Genomic DNA, 24,712 nt, shown 5'->3' on the forward strand with positions numbered 1-24,712 from the left:
CATCCTCAATGGGAAAAAGCTTGCAGCCTTCCCATTGAGATCAGGAACACGACAAGGATGCCCACTCTCACCACTCTTGTTCAACATAGTATTAGAAGTCCTAGCAACAGCAATCAGACAACAAAGAGAAATAAAAGGTATCCAAATTGGCAAGGAAGAAGTCAAACTCTCTCTCTTCGCAGATGACATGATTTTTTATATGGAAAACCCGGAAGACTCCACCTCCAAACTACTAGAACTCATACAGCAATTCAGTAATGTAGCAGGATACAAAGTCAACGTCCAGAAATCAGTGGCTTTCTTATACACTAACAATGAAAATACAGAAAGGCAAATTAGAGAATCGATTCCATTTACTATAGCACCAAAAACCATAAGATACCTCGGAATAAACCTAACCAAAGAGGTTAAAGATCTGTACTCGAGGAACTACAGAACTCTCCTAAAAGAAATTGAAGAAGACACAAAAAGATGGAAGACCATTCCATGCTCTTGGATGGGAAGAATAAACATCGTTAAAATGTCTATACTGCCCAGAGCAATCTATACTTTTAATGCCATTCCGATCAAAATTCCACCGGTATTTTTCAAAGAGCTGGAGCAAATAATACTAAAATTTGTATGGAATCAGAAGAGACCCCGAATTGCTAAGGAAATGTTGAAAAACAAAAATAAAACTGGTGGCATCACGTTACCTGATTTCAAGCTTTACTACAAAGCTGTGATCACCAAGACAGCATGGTACTGGCATAAAAACAGACACATAGACCAGTGGAACAGAGCAGAGAGCCCAGATATGGACCCTCAACTCTATGGTCAAATAATCTTTGACAAAACAGGAAAAAATATCCAGTGGAAAAAAGACAGTCTCTTCAATAAATGGTGCTGGGAAAACTGGACAGCTATATGTAGAAGAATGAAACTTGACCATTCTCTTACACCGTACACAAAGATAAACTCGAAATGGATAAAAGACCTCAACGTGAGACAGGAATCCATCAGAATCCTCGAGGAGAACATAGGGAGTAACCTCTTTGATATCAGCCACAGCAACTTCTTTCAAGATATGTCTCCAAAGGCGAAGGAAACAAAGGCAAAGATGAACTTCTGGGACTTCATCAAGATAAAAAGCTTCTGCACAGCAAAAGAAACAGTCATCAAAACAAAGAGGCAACCCACGGAATGGGAGAAGATATTTGGAAATGACAGTACAGATAAAAGGTTGATATCCAGGATCTATAAAGAACTCCTCAAACTCAACACACACAAAACAGATAATCATATTAAAAAATGGGCAGAAGATATGAACAGACACTTCTCCAAGGAAGACATACAAATGGCTACCAGACACATGAAAAAATGTTCATCATCACTAGCCATCAGGGAGATTCAAATCAAAACCACATTGAGATACCACCTTACACCAGTTAGAATGGCCAAAATTAGCAAGACAGGAAACAATGTGTGTTGGAGAGGATGTGGAGAAAGGGGAACCCTCTTACACTGTTGGTGGGAATGCAAACTGGTGCAGCCACTTTGGAGAACAGTGTGGAGATTCCTCAGGAAATTAAAAATAGATCTTCCCTATGACCCTGCAATTGCACTGCTGGGTATTTACCCCAAAGATACAGATGTAGTGAAAAGAAGGGCCATCTGTACCCCAATGTTTATAGCAGCAATGGCCACGGTCGCCAAACTGTGGAAAGAACCAAGATGCCCTTCAACGGATGAATGGATAAGGAAGATGTGGTCCATATACACTATGGAGTATTATGCCTCCATCAGAAAGGACGAATACCCAACTTTTGTAGCAACATGGACAGGACTGGAAGAGATTATGCTGAGTGAAATAAGTCAAACAGAGAAAGTCAAGTATCATATGGTTTCACTTATTGGTGGAGCATAACAAATAATATAGAGGACAAGGGTAGATGGAGAGGAGAAGGGAGTTGAGGGAAATTGGAAGGGGAGGTGAACCATGAGAGACTATGGACTCTGAAAAACAACCTGAGGGTTTTGAAGGGGCGGGGTGGGAGGGTGGGGAAACCAGGTGGTGGGTATTAGGGAGGGCACAGATTGCATGGAGCACTGGGTGTGGTGAAAAAACAATGAATACTGTTACGCTGAAAATAAATAAAAAATTTAAAAAAAAAAAAAGAAGAATAAAAAAAATAATAATAATAATAATAATAAACCTTAGTTCTCTTCACTTCCACCTGAATCATTTCTAGATTCTACCTTTCAGATCATGTATTCTCCCTTCCACCTGATCTGCTCTATTTCCAATGTTTCTAATGCATTGTTCATCTCATTTACTGAGTTCAGCTCCAGAATTTCGGTTTGGTGCTTTTTTAGAAATTTGGTCTCTTGGGTAAAGTACTTCTTCTATCCATTCATTTTATTACAGAGTTCATTGAGTTGCCTGATTCTCTTGTATCTTGTTGAATTCCATTCTGACACTTATTTTGAATTCTCTATTACTTAGATCACAGTCTTCTGTAAATGTAGGTTTGGTGGCTGGAGAACTGTCATTTCTTTTTAACAAAACCATATTACCATGATTTTTCATGCTCTTTAATGAGATTTTCCTCTGCCAAATAGTTTGAAGTAGCCAACACCTTTTGTATGTAGGCAAAAATTTGTTAACTATGATTCTAACAGTTCATGGGTGGGAGGTTAGAGGCCCTTCTTCAGTATTACAGCAGGTAGCAGAAGAGCACAAGTTTTTGCTTTCTCTTACCAGAGTAGCCCTGGTGGCTGTATAGACCAGGCTCAAAGGGAAAAAAAAAAAAAAGGAGGAGACTGGCAACTCTGGAGGGGCCAGTATGTACTAAGTCCCTTGGGTTTGGGGTGTGCCCCAGCCTCCAGGAGGAGGATCCTGAAGTTCATGAGTCCCATGGAGCTGGGAGCTCGCTTGCTGAATTCTCAGGGCAGACAGTGAATAAAGTGTTTATTCTTCTCTGCCTCCTTCCCTTGCCTTTTCCTTTACCCCACTGTCCCCTCCTGGTCAGAGTTGTCCTACCCATAGGACTCTGCTCTGTGGCTTCCTAGCTAGGGGGTCCTCCAGGACAGCCCACAGGGCCAAGTAGCCTTTCACTCACCCCTTTCCAAACCCAGCTCCTCCGCCACAGGAGTCACAGGTGAGCATTACCACCACTGTAGAAGCCAGGATAGCAGGCCCCACCAAGCTGACTGGGCTCTGGTCTCCATGAGGCCCAATACACACCTCTTCAGATGTAAACATGGATGCATCTCTTTGGTGTCTCGTGTGCTGTGCAGAGGAACTTTGTTGGGTTTTGGAATCTTACTAGTTGTAAACAGAAAGGGGGAGACAAATGGAAGGACTCATTCTGCCATGATGCTGACCTCACTCCTCCCAAGAATGATGGTTTTAACCATTCTTTGTGGAATTACATGGGCAGCTGGTCCACTAGTTTCAAAAGATTCCTCTTTTTTGTGTGGATAATTCCTATCACATCCATACCTTCGTTTCCTCCCCATTTCACAGGAAATATACCCATAGCCCATCTAAAAGGAATCCAGTGTCATAAAGCCACAAGGTAGACTGTAAAAGGAGATGAACATGTCAGATAATATATTAACACATAGAGTATTTTAAAAGTATACAAAGATCCCAAAGAGTATATTTATGACTTTATTGTTGGGATAAATATTTTGATAAATTTGAAAATTCCTCTACTACCCTTTCCCATGTCCTGTGAGCAGTGCAATGCCCTCCCCCAACATACAGTTCAGTTTAGATGTTTGTGTCACTCAGTGTCCGGTCAGGAGGCAGAAACCACATCACTCATGTTAACAGGGAAAATCTGATATAAAGAATTATTAAGAAAGACGTATTTAATTATGAAAGAGATAAATGAAAGCTCTATGGAAACCAGAAGTAGAAGATATAGGAAGCAGACTTTACATCTAGGGCTGAGGTAGAGCATCCAAAAGACGGAATACATTTGAAAGAATTCAGACTGACATTCTGTTTTTTGGACAAGGTGGGACCAGAGTCCCCAGGAAGGAAAGAAATTCACCAACACGCTGCAGACCAAGCCTGTTGGGCAGGAAAACTCTTACTAGAGAACTGACAAGATTCCTTGGGAGGCAGTGCTCTAGTACACAACCTGCTACAATGCCATACTCTTTCGCCCAAATGCAAGGGAAACTAAGTCTTCTCCGGCCACTGTCAGGAGCATCATGAGGTCAAGGGGGAAACAACCCCAAAAGTGGGACATCTAGGTGGCTCACTCGGTTAAATATCTTCCTTCAGTTCAGGTCATGATCCCAGAGTCCTGGGATGGAGTCCTTCTTTGGGCTCTCTGCTCAGCAGGGAGTCTGCTCCTCTCTCTGCCTGCCACTCTCCCTACTTGTGCTCACTCAATCTCTCTCTGACAAATACATAAATAAAATCTTTTTTAAAAAACACGAAAAGAAAAAAGCTTTTTCTCCTGCTATGTCTTGCTGTGTTCCCTCTGGTGCTATGTAGGAATTCAGTGTCTGCATAGACAAAATCTGACTTGCATACGCCTCCCTGGATGAGACTAATTGAAAAACAAAGGAGGAATGCCCAGAAATTTATGCCTCCATTGAAATTTCTTGGCTGAAAGTGGCCACATTCTTACTGCAGCTCAAGGCTCTCATCTAGGGAGCAAATGTTTAAATTTCAAGGAGAAACAGGCACCTGTGGTGCTCATGTACTTCATGAACTCCTAGCCTCCTTGCCCTTACCACACGCTGCCCCACTTATTAGTGTTCTGCCCATTAAGGCTACACTTTCCTCCTTGCTTTGTGCTTACACGTGGTGTATTGATAAGACCCCAATGAAACTGGAGACAAAGCTTGGCTGGAAGCCTTTTGCTGCTAGAGTGTCTGGTCCCCAGGCCTCTCCTTTTTCCTATGAATGTGTCTGGAGTACTATTTTCATTTGCCATCTCCGGGTTTGCTGGCCAAACCCAACAGTGCACTAACTGACAAAGGCGGTGCCAAATGTGCCACATGGCAAAAATGAAACGTTTATAACCTCCAGTATCAACAAGTAGGGCACATACAGGGTAGATTTGAATCAAAAGGCAATGAATTGGTAAGGGGCAGATTTCACACTTTTAGTTCCTCAACTTCCACATAAACCATTTACTCACATTGGAACTTCCATATAACAACACAACAACTCCACATTTTCACCCATCTACAGGGCTACACTTAAAATGAAGAAGTTCTCACTCTTTCCCCAAAATGGAACAAACAGGCAGTCTCAGGCATTGAATCAGTTATATTTATTCCTTAAGTCCAGACACAGTCATTTGACTATTCTGTTACCTAGAGATTATATTTGAAATATTACCATGGACAACTTGCATAAAATCACACTGGGAAGAAGGGAGAAGGAAAATAGATAATTAATACAAAGGACACATCTGCATGACAAGATAGAAAAATATGCAAAGGGACTCCAGTCCTTTTCCTATTTTTGGTCCCAGGCAGGAACTGAGATCTGTGACCTCCTTCTTCCACTTCCAATTCCGTGTCTTCCTCATCTCTCCCAGAACCACAACAGGTCGGGTTCTCTACTTCAGGAACCAACAAACCTTTATTCATTAATAATTCCTTCTGTTTCCTGTGGGTTCCATCCACCTTTACAATTGGACTAGAAGTACTGAGAAGCCATACATAGATCCTGGAACTGTGCTCATGGTCAAAGCTTTCTGCAATTCACCCAGGGTCTGAAAACACTCATCTTCATTTACCTCTTTATTCTGGTAGCAGTTCTGTTCTTTCCAACTGCTGTTGACTCACAAGGAAACCCAAACTCTCATTTCCCATTCCCTGAATAAATGCAGCATCAGTATTTCAGAAATAACAAATATTTACCAAGGTTCGTTAAGATAAGTATGTCTCATCCATTCCAGAATAGGAAGCATGTACAATAGAATATTACACTCCACTCTTCTTCAAGTCCATTAGCCATACATTTCTTCAGAAATGTTCAGCTGGACAATGTTTTTTAGTCAGAGTGCACATTTCCTAAATAGAGCTGGTAACCCACCCATAGCCTCTGGGTTCATCTGCACAACTCAAACTATATATAATAAAAACCATTTAATTGTTCAGAATAATTCAGACCTCATCTTATTTCATATCAAAACAATACAAAGACTCCATGAAATAATGTTCATGATCAAAAGAAACATGACTTCCAATAGCAAAATTCAGCCAACCCCATTATAGCTGAAAAAGTCAACATTCATCTTCTAATACCTGAGCACAAGGCATGAACAGACTATTCTCATAACCACACCCCAGCAGTCTATACCCAGAAAAGAAGGGCAAGCCACCCGGTCATTCAGGACTAACTTCAGAGGCTATTATCCCTGGGAGTCCGCAGCTTCAGGAGGAGCCACCATGAGGAATCTGGGACAGGGTTGGAGCATTATGGGGACATAGCTTCAGGACCACAGGGGAGTAATGGAGATTCAGCCCCTGGGAGATCACCATCAACACCAGAGCCTGAACAGAACCCCTGCCCTGAGAGGCTCACAGGCTCCTCTGAAGAACAAGGAGAGTTGTTAAGAGGTACAGGGGTCTGCAAAGACCCACCCACCCCAGAGAAGATGGTCAGGGACACATCTCCTGACCTCAACCTGAAGTATGGAAACAGAGGCCCAGAGGAGGAAGCAAGAGGGAAGGAGAAAATGTGGGAACCATCAGTCATGTTGTAGAATGAGACATCCCCTTCCTTCAGGTCCAGGAAAACCCCTACCCTCTGGGGAATTGGCACAATGTGTTCTCCCTTAGCAGGGAGGGAACAGAATTTATTTTCATACATCCCCACAACCCAGAACCCCTTGTCTGGGCATTCCTGGTACCAGCCTCTCCTCTCCACATCTCTCCTACAGACCCCCAGGGCCCACTCACTTCTTTCTGCATTCCTGACCTCCACCTCCCAGTAACAGCACCCTGATGTGATGCCTTCGTGACCCAAGACACTATAGACTCCATCTTCTGAATTCTTGGTTGAGTCCTTGAAGGTCACACTAGTCTTGTCATCAGAGACAGCAAGGCTGGAATGGGCAGACTCTGGATCCAGACTGACAGTTACTGCAGAGACAGTTACCAATCATTCAAGGACTTGCCCTACCACATAACAAGGCACACAACCACCACCCCACCCCCAGACACCTAGCTGCACGCAGGGAGGGCTAAACCTCATGAGATGAGAGCCTTCTGGCTCAAGCACACAGCCTCTAAATGGAAGAAATAAGCATAAGACTGATCTGGAGCTTAAACATGTCACAGGGCCCTTGAGGGCCAGACAGGACTCCAACACTAAAGAATACCCATTTATATCCAGTATCAGTCACACCCAGTAATCTCAGCTACATGACTTTCACTGGCCCATCCCACCACACCACGATTGATGATGTCAGCATCTGTATCACCACAGCAAGCTGAAGGAGATGTCAGCAGCCATGGGATAGCAGTAGGAGCACCCAAACAACAGAAGTAACTCACAGGCCTGGAACTTCTCCTTCCGCCAATCTACAAGAAAACCACATTGCACAAATGTGAACAACAAATCAGAGACTTGAGGAGACTATACAGACCAGTGTTGGTACCTATCTCTGAAATACACTGGACCAAGAGTTGTAGGGGAAAATGTTTTGGAAGCATGCACCTGGTGAATTTATTTCTCATGCACATTAATTCTCTCTCTCTCTCATGCTCTCCCTCCCTCTCTCTGTCCCTCTCTGTCCTCTCTGACACACACACACGCACGCACTCTCTCTCTCTCATACATCCACAGCCATCATGCTACACTGTTCCCATGAAACCCAAGCCATAAAGCTTAAGACCACTGAGGGACTGGGTACTGACCTAAAAAGAAGACTCTTTGCACAGATTTCACTATCAAAGTAAGCTTTATCAATCCCTAGCCACACATCCATTCTGAAAACTAAGTTTTCTTTTGAGAAAGAACTGAGGAGACCAAAATTTCTGAGGCCTCCATTTACTTATAAAGAACTGGCTGAACTTAACTTGCAGTTTGACTCAAAACCATGGTAGAGGCAATACAACTGGGTGGAGCTGCACTTGGAGGATGACTCTCAGCCATGGGTGAGGAGAACTCAGGACATGGTACCAGAGAAATCTTGCCCCATCAAGAGGTAATGGAGAAGATTCAAGAAAGGAGAGAGAGAAGTTCAAAGCAAGAAAGTAATGAATTTGCTTCCGCTTATCATGGAGTATTGCAAGGAAAAATATCCCTGTGTGTAAGGGGAAACCCAAAAACATTGGGTCTAGTCATCTGCTTCTCCTTATAATCACCTAGAGAGATCAAAAGCAGCAGGAGACACCACACATGATCAGCCCCCAAGTATGGCTGTGTCCTATGCCCCAGAAACTGTGAATATGTTTTGGCAGAGAGGACTTTACAGATGTGAGTAAGATTAAGGAACTGGAGATATGAATGGTGCAGGGGTGGAATAACAATTTCTCCATAAACCTAGACGGAACCTCAAACCCAATTATCCTAAGGACCATATCAAGCTACCCTCTATAAAGTGAGGTCCTGAAATGAGCAAGAGAAGAATACAGGGACCCTGTCCCTCAGTGAGGCAAAGTACGAACTCCTCCAACCTTCACACTCCCATTTGGGAAGAAGAAAGGAAGCTAACTGATCACAGCAAAAGTCTATCTGTCATAAGACCCTGAAAAGTCTGCACGGTAAAGCTGTTACCTCCAAAAGGACAGAGACTCCGGAACAAAATTAGAACGATTATAAAATAAGAACAGGACACTTTCTTGAATATTTGCCGACAACATGGGACACCTATTCTCCCACAGGTTTATTCAGATAAAGTAGTATGTCTGGCTCTGTTGATTTGATTATACCAACAGATCACATGAAGTGGGTGGATATGTCACATTTTGAGAAAAGGGAACTTTACTTGTTCTTCACTAAGACATTAGCTGACAGCAAACTCTACATTTCTATATGACAACTGACACAGATTAGCAAAGAAGAAAAATCAAGCAGAGGAGAAGAAGGAAGAGGAGAAAGGGAGTAGGTGTTCCATTCTGAGACTCTACAGTTCACCTAGAGCTATGCTGTACACTCCTGTGGACCAAGCGCACTCTTCACCTCATTTCCACGGCAAGTTGTTCATTAGAAATTATTCTTCCAATTTCATGAATAAGATCAGATCAGACATTTGTTCACATCACATTATGAGCCCACCAATGTGAAAGTGTTGATTCTACTGTAAGGGTTTCTGTTCTTACAAAATAAAAAGAACATATATAAGGCATACTTTAAAACACAGGCATTTCAATCCAGCAGAGAATGGGGTGATGCTAAAAGAAGACTATTTAATCCACATTTTTAACAGGTAAGTCCCAAGATTCAGTGAGGCTCTCCTAAAGAGTTTTCCTCACACGTCTGGTCCCCATAGACTCTTACACCCCTGGCTCCCCCATCTCTGTTCTCACAGGCTGTATCCCTCATCATAAATAGAAACAGCCAGGACAGAAAAGGCACATGTTATGGACTCAAACGGCCTAGATTCATAACCCACCCCAGGGCTAGAGGGTGCTCTGGATAACCTTTCACTGCATTAGCAACCCTAGGATCATACTCCTCCCCCTGGCTACTACGGGAAGGGTGAGATGGCCTCATTATCTGAAGCAAACCCAGTTAGAAAATTACTTCCAAACACCTTAAAATAAATATAAGTCTTTTTAGAAAACTCTCAATCATGTATCAAGGAGTTTATTACTTTTTGCGCACCCAATAACTTGCATGTCCTTTGTGTACTTCCAACTCTAACCACCATGGCTGTCATTTGTGGTCTCTCTCCTGCCCAAAGCCACCAAAAGTGTCTCTTCTACTCTCAGCCACCCAAAGTGTCTCTGAGAGGAATCACAGGCTCTCTACTTTCCTTCTCATCTCCTCCTCTCTTCTCCAACCAGTTTTCTTTCCCTGATTTACTCCCAAATTTTCTCTGGTAAACAATTTTCACTCCTCTGAGCTTCTATTGCAATCCTCACACATTGCCCCTAATAAATCTAACCAGTACTGACCCCATCAGGTAAACCCAGAATTCTCCTAAAAGGAGAGATAATGATTGTGAACAACTATAGGTTACTGTCCTTTAAAAAATTAATTTCTTAATGTTGTAATACAAACATGTACATAAGATTTTGTATATAATGGCCAGTATCTCACAAACCCACTACCAGGACTCCCTACACATCCTGGAGGCTCTGGATCTGAGAATCAGAACAGCTGACATAAAGAAAACTACTTCCAAAACAACCATGGAGGTTTAGAGGAAGATACCTGGCTTGGACAAGGAGTCAGAGCATGCAGAAGCAAAATGAAGACCATCATTCCAGAAAAACAGCAAAAACAAAAACAAAAACAAAAAAAACCCAAAACAGGAAAACCAAAGCAAGATCCAAAAAGGGGTAGGAATTTCAGGGTACAATGGATTTAGAAAAAGGATCCCTTATGGAAGACCTGAGTCCTAAGCAGGCAAGCTTGATTTTGAAATCTTCCAGAGACAGCAAATTCTGAAGTACACCGTCAATGCCACAGTCCAACTGCCCTTACAAATGACCACTCTGTTGTCACTGTACCAACAAACTATCCGTTGAACAAGGTGTGTCCAGAGGGTGTTGCTAATTCTAACAGCAACCTACAGTAGAGGATGGGTCAGAATAGAGGCACATCTGTGTTCCCAAGGACAGTCCCTGCAGTCTTCAGAAGGACACAACAAACATAACAAGGAGATCAGGGACACCAACCCCATCCTGGTGTGAGGTCCAGTGACAGAGAAGGTGGCACAGTGGAGGCTGGGGAGGTAAAGCCACAGGAAACGGAGTCACTTACCTGCATACAGTTTTGCCTTCTTCAGGGCTGAAAGGGAAGACACCCTGGTAAGACATGAGCCAGAACAAGTCTGCATAGTTTTGATCTACTGGCACTTGACTCCTCTCTGTGCTACAGGTGACACTATCAACAGAGTCAGGAGAGAGGCTAGAGAGGAGATACCCTCCTGACATGGGCAGACAATAGGATGTTGTGGGAAATTCCCTGGACCACCGGTCAGAGAGCCAGCATTGGAGGCTGAGTTCCATGCCTGCCAGTTCCTGCTGTGTGACCTTAGCCAAGTTAGTGTCCTGAGTCTTAAAAACCACAACATTAAAATAAAAACTCTGAGAAACAAACTGAGAGTCTTGGAGGGAAGGGGGGTGGGAGGTTGGGTGAGCCTGGTTGTGGGTATTATGGAGGGCCCAATTACATGGAGCACTGGGTGTGCTGCATAAACAATGAATTATGGAACACTGAAAAGAAATTGAAAAAAAATAAAAGATACATGTAGTTGAATAGTAAAACCATCAAAATGACAATTAAATTAAAAATCAAAAGGACTTTTAACTATTCAACTTATATTCTCCTACAGACAAGTAGACATAAGAGTCAACCAAGAAAAACAATTTTAACCAGAAGAGACAAAATTTTAAAAAATAAATAAATAAATTCAGCAGAGTCTAAAGAGACAAATGAAAAGAATGTAAAATTGAACAATTGATTATAACATTAAGAATCTCTAAGGTGAAAAAACTCTTAGATGGAGTGGAGAAGGGAGTTGAGGGAAATTGGAAGGGGAGATGAACCATGAGAGACTATGGACTCTGAAAAACAACCTGAGGGTTTTGAAGGGGCGGGGTGGGAGTTTGGGGAGACAGGTGGTGGGTATTATGGAAGGTAGGTATTATGGAAGGCACGTAGGGCATGGAGCATTGGGTGTGGTGCATAAACAATGAATTCTGTTATGCTGAAAAGAAATTTTTAAAAAGTTATTAATTTAATTTTATGCACACAAGCATTGCAAGACCAGTTATCTAGATGCATTTGATTTTATGAACAATAGAAGAGATAAAACTTCTGTGGAAACACTCAGCCCATAAGAGTCAGGTAGATCTCCTGGGGCCAGTGGGGAAGAATTTTAATCTCTAAAGAAATTTCATGTTTAAAAAAATTGGTAGCAGTGTGGGAGGTACTCAGCATAAATACAGTCAACATCTAAATCTGTTTCTTCTTTTTTTAAGGGGTGCAGGGGGATTTAACAATAAGTCAAAATGTGCATTTCAAATAAATTTTCAATAAAATATAGTATTCCTTCAAAGAACATTACACTATGTCAACCATTCTTGATTACCAAAAGAAAATGCATAATACTAACAAATTTCATCCACAGAATTTTTCTGAAATGAATCCCAGTATCAATTGCATCCCAAAATAAAGAAATTTTCACATGAAAAATAAAAAAAACATGCAAAATTTTTATCCCATCTGCTTTCAATTGGATTTAAAGGTCTAAAATTATACAATGTATGAAATGTTTTAGGGAATAAAGTATACATTATTCCATGAATGTAAGAAATCATTATTACATCCAATGATTTCCATGAAAGAGAGATATGGGAAATAACACAAAAGGGGAGATGAATTAAGAACCGGGATGTTAGGTGAGCACTAGGGTAAGTGTCCAAACGTTCTCAGAAAACAACACTGGACCATTGACAACTTACCCCACGACATTCCCACCCAAGCTCTGTCTATCCTCTACCCAACACTTTGTGATCAGTACCTCCAGGAACTGCAGAGAAAAGACTCTCCCACGTTGGTGTTATGTGGAGGGATCACACTCCTAAATTTAATGACCCCATTTATTTATATAGTTTCTCTAAAACATTCCAGAGTATTTAGGCTGACTGAGAACCAGTTGCACTGAAGACTAAAAGGCTACAAAGGAGGTGGGTAGATCAACCCAAGATGCACCACGGACTTCAGTGACCACCATCATTCCAGGTTTCAAAGCATCGTGTGTGAAAAAATAGCCCAGATGGGGAAAGCCCATGGAACAAGTTCTGCCTCCGGCCACTTTCCACTTCTACACCAGGGATGGGTCCTCATGTCTCTGCATGAAACAGAGAGGGGACACTATGGCTTAGGGGGCAAGAGACCCAAGGATATCCAGACAGTCACTCACCTGCCAGGTAAGCAGATTTCCTCCAATCTGAAAGGCAACACAGGAAACGGGTGAGCTAAGAACCAGAATGTCTCCTAAAATGTGACACAGAAACTTCTGGGAAAAGGACACAACATACCAAGATCTGCTTGGAGTTCATCTGAAAAAAAGTGAAAAATACTCTTAAACTCCCATCACTAAGAGCAGCAAAGACTGCACCTGGAAAACCCACAAGAGCATCTATATGTCTCCATGAAGATCTAACTCCAAAGCTCTCGAGCCTCCACAACCCCACCTGTCCTCCTCTCTGGTCCTCCTCAGTCCCCTGCTCCTGGCCAAGGGCCCTACTGTCCGCTTCTCCTCTGCACCAGCTTCCACACTTGTCTGCCTTGGCCCTGTCCTGCCTTACCTCTGGCCTTCAGTGCCTCCTCCTTTATCTGCTGGTCCTCCTCCTTGTCTCTGTGCAGTTTCTCAATTTCCTGCATTGCCTGGAACTTTGCAGTATGTTCTCTCATGATGTAGAAGACAGCCCCAAGGAGTAGGAGCATCAGCACAGTCAGGATCACCATGAAAGCCGGCTTCCAGGGAGAACTCCGAGGGAAGAAGGGTTCTGTGCCCAGCCAGACACCCCATCAGGGCATTGCTCAGGACGGCCCAGCCCAGCACACACAGGGACCCCCAACCAGACCACCCCACCCTTCTAGGAGTGGGAAGTAGTACTGACCTGGGATGAAAATGGCCATTGCCTTCTCCTGGCCCAGGATGGGGTTGAGGACTGAGCAGGTCACATTCCCTGAAGAGCTGTCCCTCACCACAAGAGTGGCCTCTATGGTGAACAGCCCTTCAGCTTCTTGGGCTTGGGTCTCAGAGAACGTCAGGAACTTCTCTCCACTGAGAGCTCTCCACTGAACTTGGGGCTTTGGGAACCACCCCGAGGCCATGCATACAACTTGGACCCCGTCCTCCTCTGGCCCTGTGATGTGCACTTGAGGGGCAGAGCCCACACCTAAAGAGAGAAGCTGGAGAGCACAGGGAGGCCACCCAGAGCCCAGGGATTCCAGCAGAACCTTCCTGTACACAACTCCATGCGCAGCACTGCATTTTGGGGGCTCCTTGGGGGAGTGGTTCCTACAAGGATTAATGTAAGGGTTCCTGCCATGGGGAACAGAAGGAAGAAACATGGGGACCTGTGGCAGGCCCAGAGGGCAGGCACTGCTCCCCAACCGTGAGGGTGGGAATTCCATCACCCAGAGGGATAGAAGGAGGAATTTGGCTCCAGGATCCATCCTTCTCTGCTCTTCTCAACTCACACACTCTCCAGGGCATCTGCGGGCACATCCACTGCCACTCGGTCATCACTTCCACCAACCTACATACCTCCTGAGCTCACTCCCTAATATCCACATCTCTGGTTTAGCTGTGCCAGGATTCCTCACAGATGCTTCAGACTCAAACCCTGAACTAATTCATGTTTGGCCTCTGTGACAGGATAATGAGGAAAATACCCCCAATCTTTCAGCCTTCCTTACATCTAGCCAGCCCTCTACCACCTATTGTTAATGTCTTCACACTCTGCTTCTGGGCTCATCTTGTGACTTGAATCCCTGAGAGTTCAGGGAATGTGACTCTAGCAGAGGTTGGAATCTGCTTCCGCCATTGCCTTGTCCTCTGCCACAGGACAGACATCTTCAGGCTAGCGCAGCCTTTCCAGCTGAAGCTGTCCTAGATCAAGCAATAGCCACCTGGACAACAGCAGCTGAGCAAACCCAGCCAAGGTCCACTGGGAAGACAAAATAGATTTAAAGTAAGAGTCTTATTGTCCCAGTTGAAAATAGGGAAAGAGAGTCCCTTCCCATCCTTTTTTTGTAACATTTACTTGAGGATACTTGTGGTTCTGGGTGTTTTCTCTATTCTTTGAAAAGTATATAAGTACTTTAAAACAAACAAATAAAAAAACAAATAGGCCTTTTGCCAGCTCTGTGATCCAAGAACGTGTTTCTCAAGGACCTGGGAACCCTCTCTTTGAACTGCTCCCACCAAGGAAGACAGCAGCCCTCTCTCTCCTTTCTCTGCCAGGGTAGGAGCCTGTCCTCAGTGGGCACCTTGATCCAAGTGTAAAATCACCGCCTGTCGTCATGATGGGAGAATTGATAATATATATATATATATAATACACTACTGTAAGTTTTATTTGTCTGCAAAACTCTTCATCTCTCCTTCTATTCTGAATGATTCCCCTGCTGGATTCTTGGCTGCAGATTTTTTTTTTTTCCTTTTAGCTCATTGAATATATCACACCACTCCATTCTGGCCTGCAGAGTTTCTATTGAAAATTCCACTGAGTATATGTGAAAGTGTTGAATCACTATATTGCACACCTGAAATGAATATAACACTCTGTGTTAACTACACTGGAATTATATTTCTTTTTATTTTTGAGGTAGGAGAATTTGGTTTTCCTCAGAATAAAGCCAATTAGCTAACTTACATGCTCACCCAATTTCCAAGCAAATATAAGGTACACCACCTAGCACAAATAGTGCTGGCAAGTCCAGCTACTTGAGGGCTCATAACTGTTGATCCTGAGAACGTGTATAGAATGAGTTCCGTCTGCATATGGAAAAGATGAGATTTCTTCTGTCTTTGTATTTCTTGATAGAATCTCTGTGATGCACAACACATTGTAGTTAATGTTAATTTAATAATAAAAAGGAGCTTTCTTCCTACTATCTTAGAGACAAGATACTGAGTTGGAAGATTATGGGGGGTTTTTTGTGTTTTTTTGTTTTTTGTTTTGTTTTTTTTATTTCTTTTCAGCATAGCAGTATTCATTGTTTTTGCACCACACCCAGTGCTCCATGCAATATGTGTCCTCCTTAATACCCACCACCTGGCTCCCCCAACCTCCCACCCCCGACCCTTCAAAACCCTCAGGTTGTTTTTCAGAGTCCATAGTCTCTCATGGTTCACCTCCCATTCCAATTTCCCTCAACTCCCTTCTCCTCTCCATCTCCCCATGTCCTCCATGTTATTTGTTATGCTCCACAAATAAGTGAAACCATATGATAATTGGCTCTCTCTGCTTGACTTATTTCACTCAGCATAATCTCTTCCAGTCCCGTCCATGTTACTACAAAAGTTGGGTGTTCATCCTTTCTGATGGAGGCGTAATACTCCTTAGTATATGGACCACATCTTCCTTATCCATTCGTCCGTTGAAGGGCATCTTGCTTCTTTTCACAGTTTGGCGACTGTGGCCATTGCTGCTATAAACATTGGGGTACAGATGGCCCTTCTTTTCACTATATATGTATCTTTGGGATAAATACCCAGTAGTGCAATTGCAGGGTCATAGGGAAGTTCTATTTTTAATTTCTTGAAGATGGAAGACCATTCCATGCTCTTGGATTGGAAGAATAAACATTGTTAAAATGTCTATACTGCCTAGAGCAATCTATACTTTTAATGCCATTCTGATCAAAATTCCACCAGTATTTTTCAAAGAGCTGGAGCAAATAATCCTAAAATTTGTATGGAATCAGAAGAGACCCCGAATCGCTAAGGAAATGTTGAAAAACAAAAATAAAACTGACAGCATCACGTTACCTGATTTCAAGCTTTACTACAAAGCTGTGATCACCAAGACAGCATGGTACTGGCATAAAAACAGACACATAGACCAGTGGAACAGAGCAGAGAGCCCAGATATGGACCCTCAACTCTATGGTCAAATAATCTTCGACAAAGCAGGAAAAAATATCCAGTGGAAAGAAGACAGTCTCTTCAATAAATGGTGCTGGGAAAATTGGACCGCTATATGTAGAAGAATGAAACTCAACCATTCTCTTACACCATTCACAAAGATAAACTCGAAATGGTTAAAAGACCTCAACATGAGACAGGAATCCATCAGAATCCTAGAGGAGAACATAGGCAGTAACCTCCTCGATATCAGCCATAGCAACTTCTTTCAAGATATGTCTCCAAAGGCAAAGGAAACAAAAGCGAAAATGAACTTTTGGGACTTCGGGAAGATTATGTTTTTAATTATATTTCCCCTACGTGACCGAAGATTTATGAGTAGGACCTGTTAAGATTAGCCGAACACAGCCCAGATGAGCTGAACTCCCTGAATGCCAGATTAAATACATGCTTGTTGTTATAGGCCACTGAGATTTCTATGTCTGTGTTACACAGCATTATGGCAGCAATCTGCAGCTTACACATAAAATCAATATTTCTAACACTAAAAAACCAATTTTAAAAAAATCTGTGAGTACCTGAAGTCCCTTCTCTCCATGCCTCCAAACTCTCCTTGTCCCCAAATCTCCTCACTCAGTTTACTTTCCAAACCTCTCTGATGCTGGAGTGCTCCTTTCCCACCACACTGCCCCTACATGAATGCAGGGGGCCATCCTCTTCACCCCATAACTACATCCAGGCCTCCAATCTTGCTCATCTTCCATACACCTTCCATTACAGCTGCCAAAGCAAACCTGCCCTCACATACCTCGCTCCACTGCTCTGTTTAAAATTCCCTCAGCCCTGCATCAAATGGCATAAGAGCACACAAAGCCATTGATGGTCTGGTATTATTATCCCCACTACCCTGCAAACAAAACTCCTATCCACTTCGTCCCCAATCCCACCATCTGCACTTGTCAGGGAGTACACACTCCATTCCCAGGACAATTCGGTTGACTGCTCAGAACCACAATCACCGTTATGTGAATGCGCCACACAGATCCATCAACCAGAAGGCCATTTCAGAACACTGTCTGCTTCACTCAAATGTCTGCTCAAGTGTGCCTCACTCATGGGCTTCTCCTGATAAATCCCGTCTCTGTGCACCTGGACCAGGAACACCTCTATATTCTGGATAGTCACTTCTCACCACCCTCCCATTCACCTCCACACCAATCATGTGGCCTCTCTCTCTGCCCAGACTCACCAGCCACACTCTTCCTTCAGGTGCCTCACATAGGTGTTCTTCTGCTTGGAAACCTCATCCCTAGAATATTTATTTGGCTAAGTCTCTACTCATCACCATCTAACATTGTCTATAATCTATCTCTTTGGCCATTTATTGTCTGTGTAATATAAACTCTACAAGGCAAGGATCTTTATTTGTTACACTGAGATATCCAGGTGCAGACAACAATAGCTATCAAGTACCAGGAGTTCTATATATTTATACTGAATAAATGAAGAGTGAAAGACCCTCCTTTCCCTCTTGTATAAATTGAGGGCTATTAACTTAGACCCTGAGGTGGCTCCGAATTCCAATACTACAGGTCTCTAAATATAGATCAACAACCCACCTGCCACCTTCAGTTCCAAACTGGCCTCTTCATAGAAGATTCCCATTCGGAAGAAGCAGGTATACAGCCCGTTGTCGAAAGCCTGGACATTGTGGATGCGCACAGCAGCCTCCCCCTGGGTGAGGAAATCCTTCACCAGTGAGGTTCGCCCTCTGTACTGAGCCAGCTGTTCTTCTCTCTGCTCCCGCTGGTTTTGATAGATGAACACTGCTTCTGAGAACTTGGAGCGGAACCACCGCAGCTCCATATTCTCCACATCCCTGGCCGGGGACACACGACATGGCAGCGTGATGTCCCCACCCAGCGCTGCCACAATGGGTTCCGAGGGGCCAATCACCACGAACTCCTCTGTGGACACAGACATAGGACTGAGAAAGCAGGAGAGATGCAGGACAGGGAAGGGAACACACTGTCAGGAGGGAGGCCCTGAATGAGGGACTCAGCTGTGACAACTCCTAGTGGGACAATTTTCTCCTAAAACAACTTTGAAACACAGAAATGGTGTCAAAGAGACTCCTCAGCAGCCTGTGCTCCTGACTCCAGGCCCTTCCATGAAGAATGCTCTGACTCAGTCGTTCTAAACTTCCACAGAAATCACAATCACCAGGAAGGCCTGTGAAACACAGACTGCTGGGCTCTATCCCCAGGCCTCCTGGTTCAGTAGGTCTGGAGTGGGTCCAAGAATGCATTTCTAAGGAGGTGGTGAGAAGCTGATACTGATGTCCCAGTGACCACACTGTGAGAACCACAGCTCTAACCTGCTTCCTCTTAGGACAGGACTGAAAACTCACCAAAGAGCACTACTGTAGCCTAGTTTTAACATCCTACTCATTGCACCACACCTGGAACTTCCCAACACCCACTCCTAAAGTTATTGTTTTTCCCCATGTCTTTGTTTTCTACTGAATTATATGTGCGCTAGAAACTAGACCTCAGAGCTACTTCCATTAAAACCTGCCTTCACTCCACTGCTCACAGGACCCAAATCACTACCTGTTCCCAAAGAGGGTTCATCCCACTGCCCCCAGCCCCTCGCAGGCCTTGGTCTTCTGAGACCTGGTCGGTACATCACAGCAGGACACTTCTGCTGGACAAACCTCACCAGACAACCAAACACTGACTTCTCAGCTCCTGTGCTACTTAAATTTGGCTGAGTCACTATCTGTCTCACCTGGGGGATGACAATTACTAGTCTCCCGGTGACATCCTCTCTCCAGTCAGTGTCTGTGAACCTTTAAACCTGTAACCAAAACCATGTCCCTCCTCTACCAAAGCCCTTCAATGATTCTGCAGTTGCCCAAGTGATCCCAAGCCCATTAAGGAAGACCTTCCCTGCTCTCTGTTCCCTAACTCCTGCTTCTCTACCCCTCATTCACTCTGCTTCGGCCAACACCCACCTCCTCTGCTCCATGAACACCCAGGCCCATTACCAGCTTTGTCTGGCTGCTCCTCACTGTGGAGAACCTCTTTCCAGGGGATCCAGACAGGTTCCTCCCACCTCCTCCATGTCTTTGGTCCCATCACACTGCATACAGTGACTACCTTATGGAGCACTGCTGCCTGGCCACTAGCCGTCCTGCAGCCCTGACTGCCCCACCTACTCTACATCCTTATCCCATGCTCTCCACTCCTCTAACAAACATAGACTGTACTGGGTTGTGGTATTTAGTGCTCACTGTCCCTGCCAGAATGTAAGCTCTGTAAAGATAGAGACTGTCGGCTTTGAACACAGAGTAGCACCTAACATGTACTCAGTACCCTATAAATATTTGTGAAATAGAAGTACCAGTAAAGCCAGGAAACAAAAAGCCAATAAAGCCAGGAAACAAAAAATAAAGAGACAATTATTTTCATACTTTTCCTAGTGAAATCCACATTTTTTACTTTATAAGACATAAACTCATTAGAGAACTGTCATACTACCCTGTCCTTACATTGCAGTTCTGGGATTCTTCTTATGTGTTTAATTTCAAATAGCAGTTGGGGCATCTCCAGAATCTGTGTAGAGCCAGAGCCTCCACCAATAGCCATGTGTCCTGATGGAGATGCCAGCAGAGCTCCGGGGCCTATCACCCACCCCAGGGAGACACAGGGAGGGGCAAGGGACACACTCACCTGCAGAGCCCCCAGCAGGCAGCTGCAAGAGGAGAAGCAGGGAGGGGAGATGGGCGAGCAAAGAGTCCCTGCAGCAATCCTCCATTTCCTCAGAGCTGGGGAGACACAGGACAGGAGGCAGGTGACACCTCCGGAGAGGAGGCAGGGCCAGCCCACAGCTCTGGGCCTCAGAGCAGACAGCAGGGCTCAGGGCTGGCAACAGTCCCCAGCAGGAGCACAGCCTTTCCTACTGCTTAGTATGCTGATGGGTGGGGACCCCACAACCCTGATGCCAAGAAAGCCCTCCCAGCCCTTTGGAAACTTTCCCAGCCTGCTCTGCCCACAGGACCACACCCTTCCTGCCTCGGCACAGAGGCCTCCTCCATGTCTGCATGAGTCACAGGACACCACAGAGGTCCAGGGCAACAAGGCGTAGACTCAGGGTCCTCCCCATGAAGGACACACCAGCTCTGTTGTGCTGTTCTTCTGCTGCCTCCTAATTATGACCAGGGAATGACTGAGAAGCATGACAGTCAGACTGCGTCCTCCTCAAGGACACTGTGGCTCCCACCACATGCATGTTGTTCTGGGGTCCTTTGATAGGTGAGTTCACCCTGATTTCAGTTCCTGCCTCCTGCAGCCCCTTTCTGCTCAGGACCAAGGACGTGGACTTGCTCATAGCTGAAGCCAGACAATTCCCCATGAATTAACCAATCCTCATCTTCTCCGTCTTTGAGGAGTTTCTGCCTCAGGATAAAGGATCCCAGCGGAGCAGCGGGAAGCACAGAATAAAATGAGACCTGGTCAAAAAGAAGGGCTTCAAACCACTGAGTCTGAGGGGAGAGGGATGCAGCCAGAGGTCCTGGGAAGGACCGATTCTGGGGCTGACTGCTAAGGTCTCCTCCATACTCAGCCACGTGCTGTGGGAATCACCTGAGGCAAGTTTCTTGACCTGCTCTGCCCCAGGTCCTTTCGGCCATACAGAGAGAGTAATAAGATCTCATCCCACGGAATAAGAAGTATCCTATGAATTTATGTATGGAGAGTCAGTGCACATTAGAACAGTGCCTCTTCCTAGGAATGCTACAGCAATGTCATTAAGTAAATGAATAAAGTGGAGCCCCCACTGTAGTTGTCCTCCTGACGACTACAACTACCTCAGAGCCTCATTATTATCCAGCACCAGCCCCCCCCAAGCCCCACCACGATCTCAGCGACCTCCTCCCAAGCAACTGCTCCCCACTTTCCTCTTCTTGTCCAGCAAGTATCTTCAGAACCCACTCACCTGCTTGAAAACCTGGGACTTCTGGAGCGTCTCTAACTCAGTATTGTGAGACCTCAGCCAGTCCCAAATCTGATCTCAGAGACTGCACATGCGGTTCACTGCTCAAGCCCCAAAGACTGCTCCAGATCCAACATTGGTGCCACAGGCTCCTCTTGTCTGAGAGGCAGCTGGTTCCAGGAGAGCGGAGAAGCACAGCCTGGCACAGGCTGCAGAGGTCTCAGCTGAATCAGGGACCTGGGGCACTCAGCACTCCCAGACAGAAGAATCCTGCGCTGACTCCTTCCACCATTTGAAAGTGAAAGCTTGTGAAACACAACCCTAGCAGACTCTGCCCTGCCCTCTGGACGGTGCACCCTAGTTATCAGGAAGGAAAGAGCATGATCAGAGCCACAGAAACAGGGCAGGTACAGATACACGGACCCACTCTGCAGGGGGACACACAGAGACACAGACACCATATCCTTTGTTGAACAACTGCCACTCCCCAGGTTGGCTAGCTTTTAGACCAGAAGCAAGGAGTGTGTGCAGCAGAGCCAAGACAAATACCTAGCCCTTTGCACAGGGCAGTTCACTACCAAAATACTCTATGTCGGTTTCTGAATACTAATGGCAGGAGCCTTTGAAAAGCCCCCAGTGCAGCTGCTTTGCTTTTCTTCACCAGGAGATGACCCAGGTGCTCCCACAGCGTGGCAACAGAAGGGTTAAGCCTGACCATCACAGAATCTTCCGGGACCAGCTCCAGGACACTGGCCCTGCCCCAAGCTGAATGGACAGCACCCTGTGGCTTCTTAATACTATACTATCACACAAGGCCTGGGTGCACCATTCAGCCCCTCCCTGCCAGGCCACAGTGTGCAGCAGGAAAGGCAGATTCTGTGTCTCTGAATAAACACCCGTGGAGCACTAGGGCTTCCTTTCCAGCCCCTCCTTTCCTGCAGTTCCCCATCTCAGTAAAGGACGCCTGGGGTCACCCAGTTATGCCTGCCAGACTCTGGAGGGTCATTCCACCACACACTCCACTTTCCCACCCAGTCTGCTGCCAGTGCACCTGAAAGTTCAAGACTTTTCTCTAATCCATATCCATGGCTACCTTCTAGCTCCACACCCATCTCACTTCCCCGCCTCACCCTTCCCTGCTTCCCCACGGGCGTCCCCTGCCCACCTCCAGCTTCGCCCTCTCAAGTTCATTTTCCATCCAAGGTTGTAACCTCTCAAACCATCTTCTATCAGCTCTGCTTCACCACTTACAGGGATCCCCCTGCTAAACCTCAGCCAGCCCCAGCTTCCTCCCTGACCTCATTCCACTGCTCCCAGGGCTCCCTCCTGGCCTGGCAGCATTCCTCCAGTTCACGGAGCTTTCCCAGCCTCAGGCCTTCTCACAAGCCCCTGGATGTCCTGTTCTCTCTCATCCCCCAAACTGCTCACCATTCCAGTCTCACCTAAAGTGACCTCCCTCAGAGGAGCCTTCCCCAACCTGCTCATCCCCATCTGAGCCCCATACACATGCTTGTTGGGGTTTAGTGGTGCCCTGTTCTCCTCCACAGCCCTGACATGTGATCTTCTGTGGAATGTCCGAGGCATCCACAGAGGGAGGCACTGTGTGCCCTGGTCACGTGTCCACCACACAGCAAACACTCAGGAAACTTCACCTGATCTCATGTGCAGAGAAGTCACCTCAGCAGCACGTTGGCTTCTCTGTCCAATTTGGAAAACACTTCAGTCCACTGAGAAACAGGAGGACTTAACTCTGACCTAAACAGGTCAGCCGCTGGGTGGATGCAACAACTGCACCAACTTCCCCGCTCTTTTGTTCTTCCTACCCCCAAACATACATGCAGCACCGGGCTAGAAAAATGTCAGACTCAACCACCTTGTTTGCTCCCTCAAGCATGCCCAGTGCTCGGGTGTTCTTGTGTTTCGTGACTGGCGTTAAGACACCAGTTTGGGCTAGAGCCTCCCTGGCCCCACTTCTGCCAGGTTGTTGTCATTATTGTCTTCATTCTACGGGTGAGGAAACCAATGTCTCAGAGTTCCACAACCTCACACCCAGCAAAGCCTCTCCCAGCCTGTGTTCACTCTCAATTGTTCTGAATGATCCACTCTATCTGTTTTCATGAAGCAAAGACTGATGGACCCGTTGGTGCATGGGAGTGATTGGTTTCCACCTAGATGTCTGGTCTGAGATATTAAACTCTGGGCAAACCTGGGGCTTCTACATATACCTGAGTACATCCCACGTTATCATCCCCAAAGGTCTATTCTGCCAATATCCACTTAGACTCAGGAATATTGGGAAAATCCATCTCAAGTGAAACAAAACAGACAAGGGACAATATCATCCTCCAGGTCCACCCTCCACTGCCACCACCAATCTCTGCCCAATGGGGAGATTCCTTAAGGCCTGAGAACATAGTGGAATTTTGCAAAAAGTCAGAGGGAAGAAAGTCAAATTTTATTGAGTACCTACTAAGTGCCAGGAACTGGACTACACAACTTGTACTTATGACACTTCATTCTCATGCACGCAGAGATGAAGGAAGACAGGAGTCCTGCCGTCTAGTTACCTTTCATCCAGGAACTTCCCGGAGGAGGGAGGGCTGGAGCTGCAGGGACACGGCTCCCCACACCCTCACACGCCCCACTCCTCAAGCCCAGCCCAGCCCCAGCTCCACACAACTCAGGGTGAAAGAGGAACAGGAAGGGGACCTTGGACTCAGACATGGCCTAGCATGATTGGGCCAGAAAGCTTATCTCCCCTGAATGCAACCCCTGGAACTCATGTTGGGAGGGGAGGGGAAGGAATGACAAAGCACAGGGAAGGTTTTCCTGAAGGACGTGGTGGGACACCTGAAGACGCTGCAGACGCTGCAGGAAGAACACCAAACAGCAGACTTCACTGTCTCCCCCCCCACCCCACCCCCCGACTCAGCAGGCCCAAATTCCAACTGCTTTATCCGCAAACACTGTTC

At 45.4% G+C, this 24,712-nt stretch overlaps 1 protein-coding gene across 1 annotated transcript; it reads right to left on the reverse strand.

Moving 5' to 3' along the window:
- Window positions 1-5,260: 5,260 nt before the first annotated feature.
- LOC308344657 (butyrophilin subfamily 1 member A1-like) lies at window positions 5,261-21,883 on the reverse strand. Its single transcript, XM_080806393.1, has 10 exons — window positions 21,744-21,883; window positions 20,480-20,574; window positions 18,365-18,712; window positions 13,768-14,049; window positions 13,453-13,653; window positions 13,183-13,203; window positions 13,065-13,091; window positions 10,898-10,924; window positions 7,519-7,545; window positions 5,261-7,104 (listed from the first exon to the last, which is right to left on the reverse strand). The coding sequence occupies exons 2-10, from the start codon at window positions 20,562-20,564 to the stop codon at window positions 6,437-6,439; spliced, it is 1,686 nt and encodes a 561-aa protein (XP_080662519.1). The 5' UTR covers window positions 20,565-20,574; window positions 21,744-21,883; the 3' UTR covers window positions 5,261-6,436.
- Between the last annotated feature and the right edge of the window lie 2,829 nt (window positions 21,884-24,712).

Source organism: Martes martes (genome assembly GCF_963455335.1).
Source record: "Martes martes genome assembly, chromosome: 6".
NCBI classification, from domain to species: domain Eukaryota; kingdom Metazoa; phylum Chordata; class Mammalia; order Carnivora; family Mustelidae; genus Martes; species Martes martes.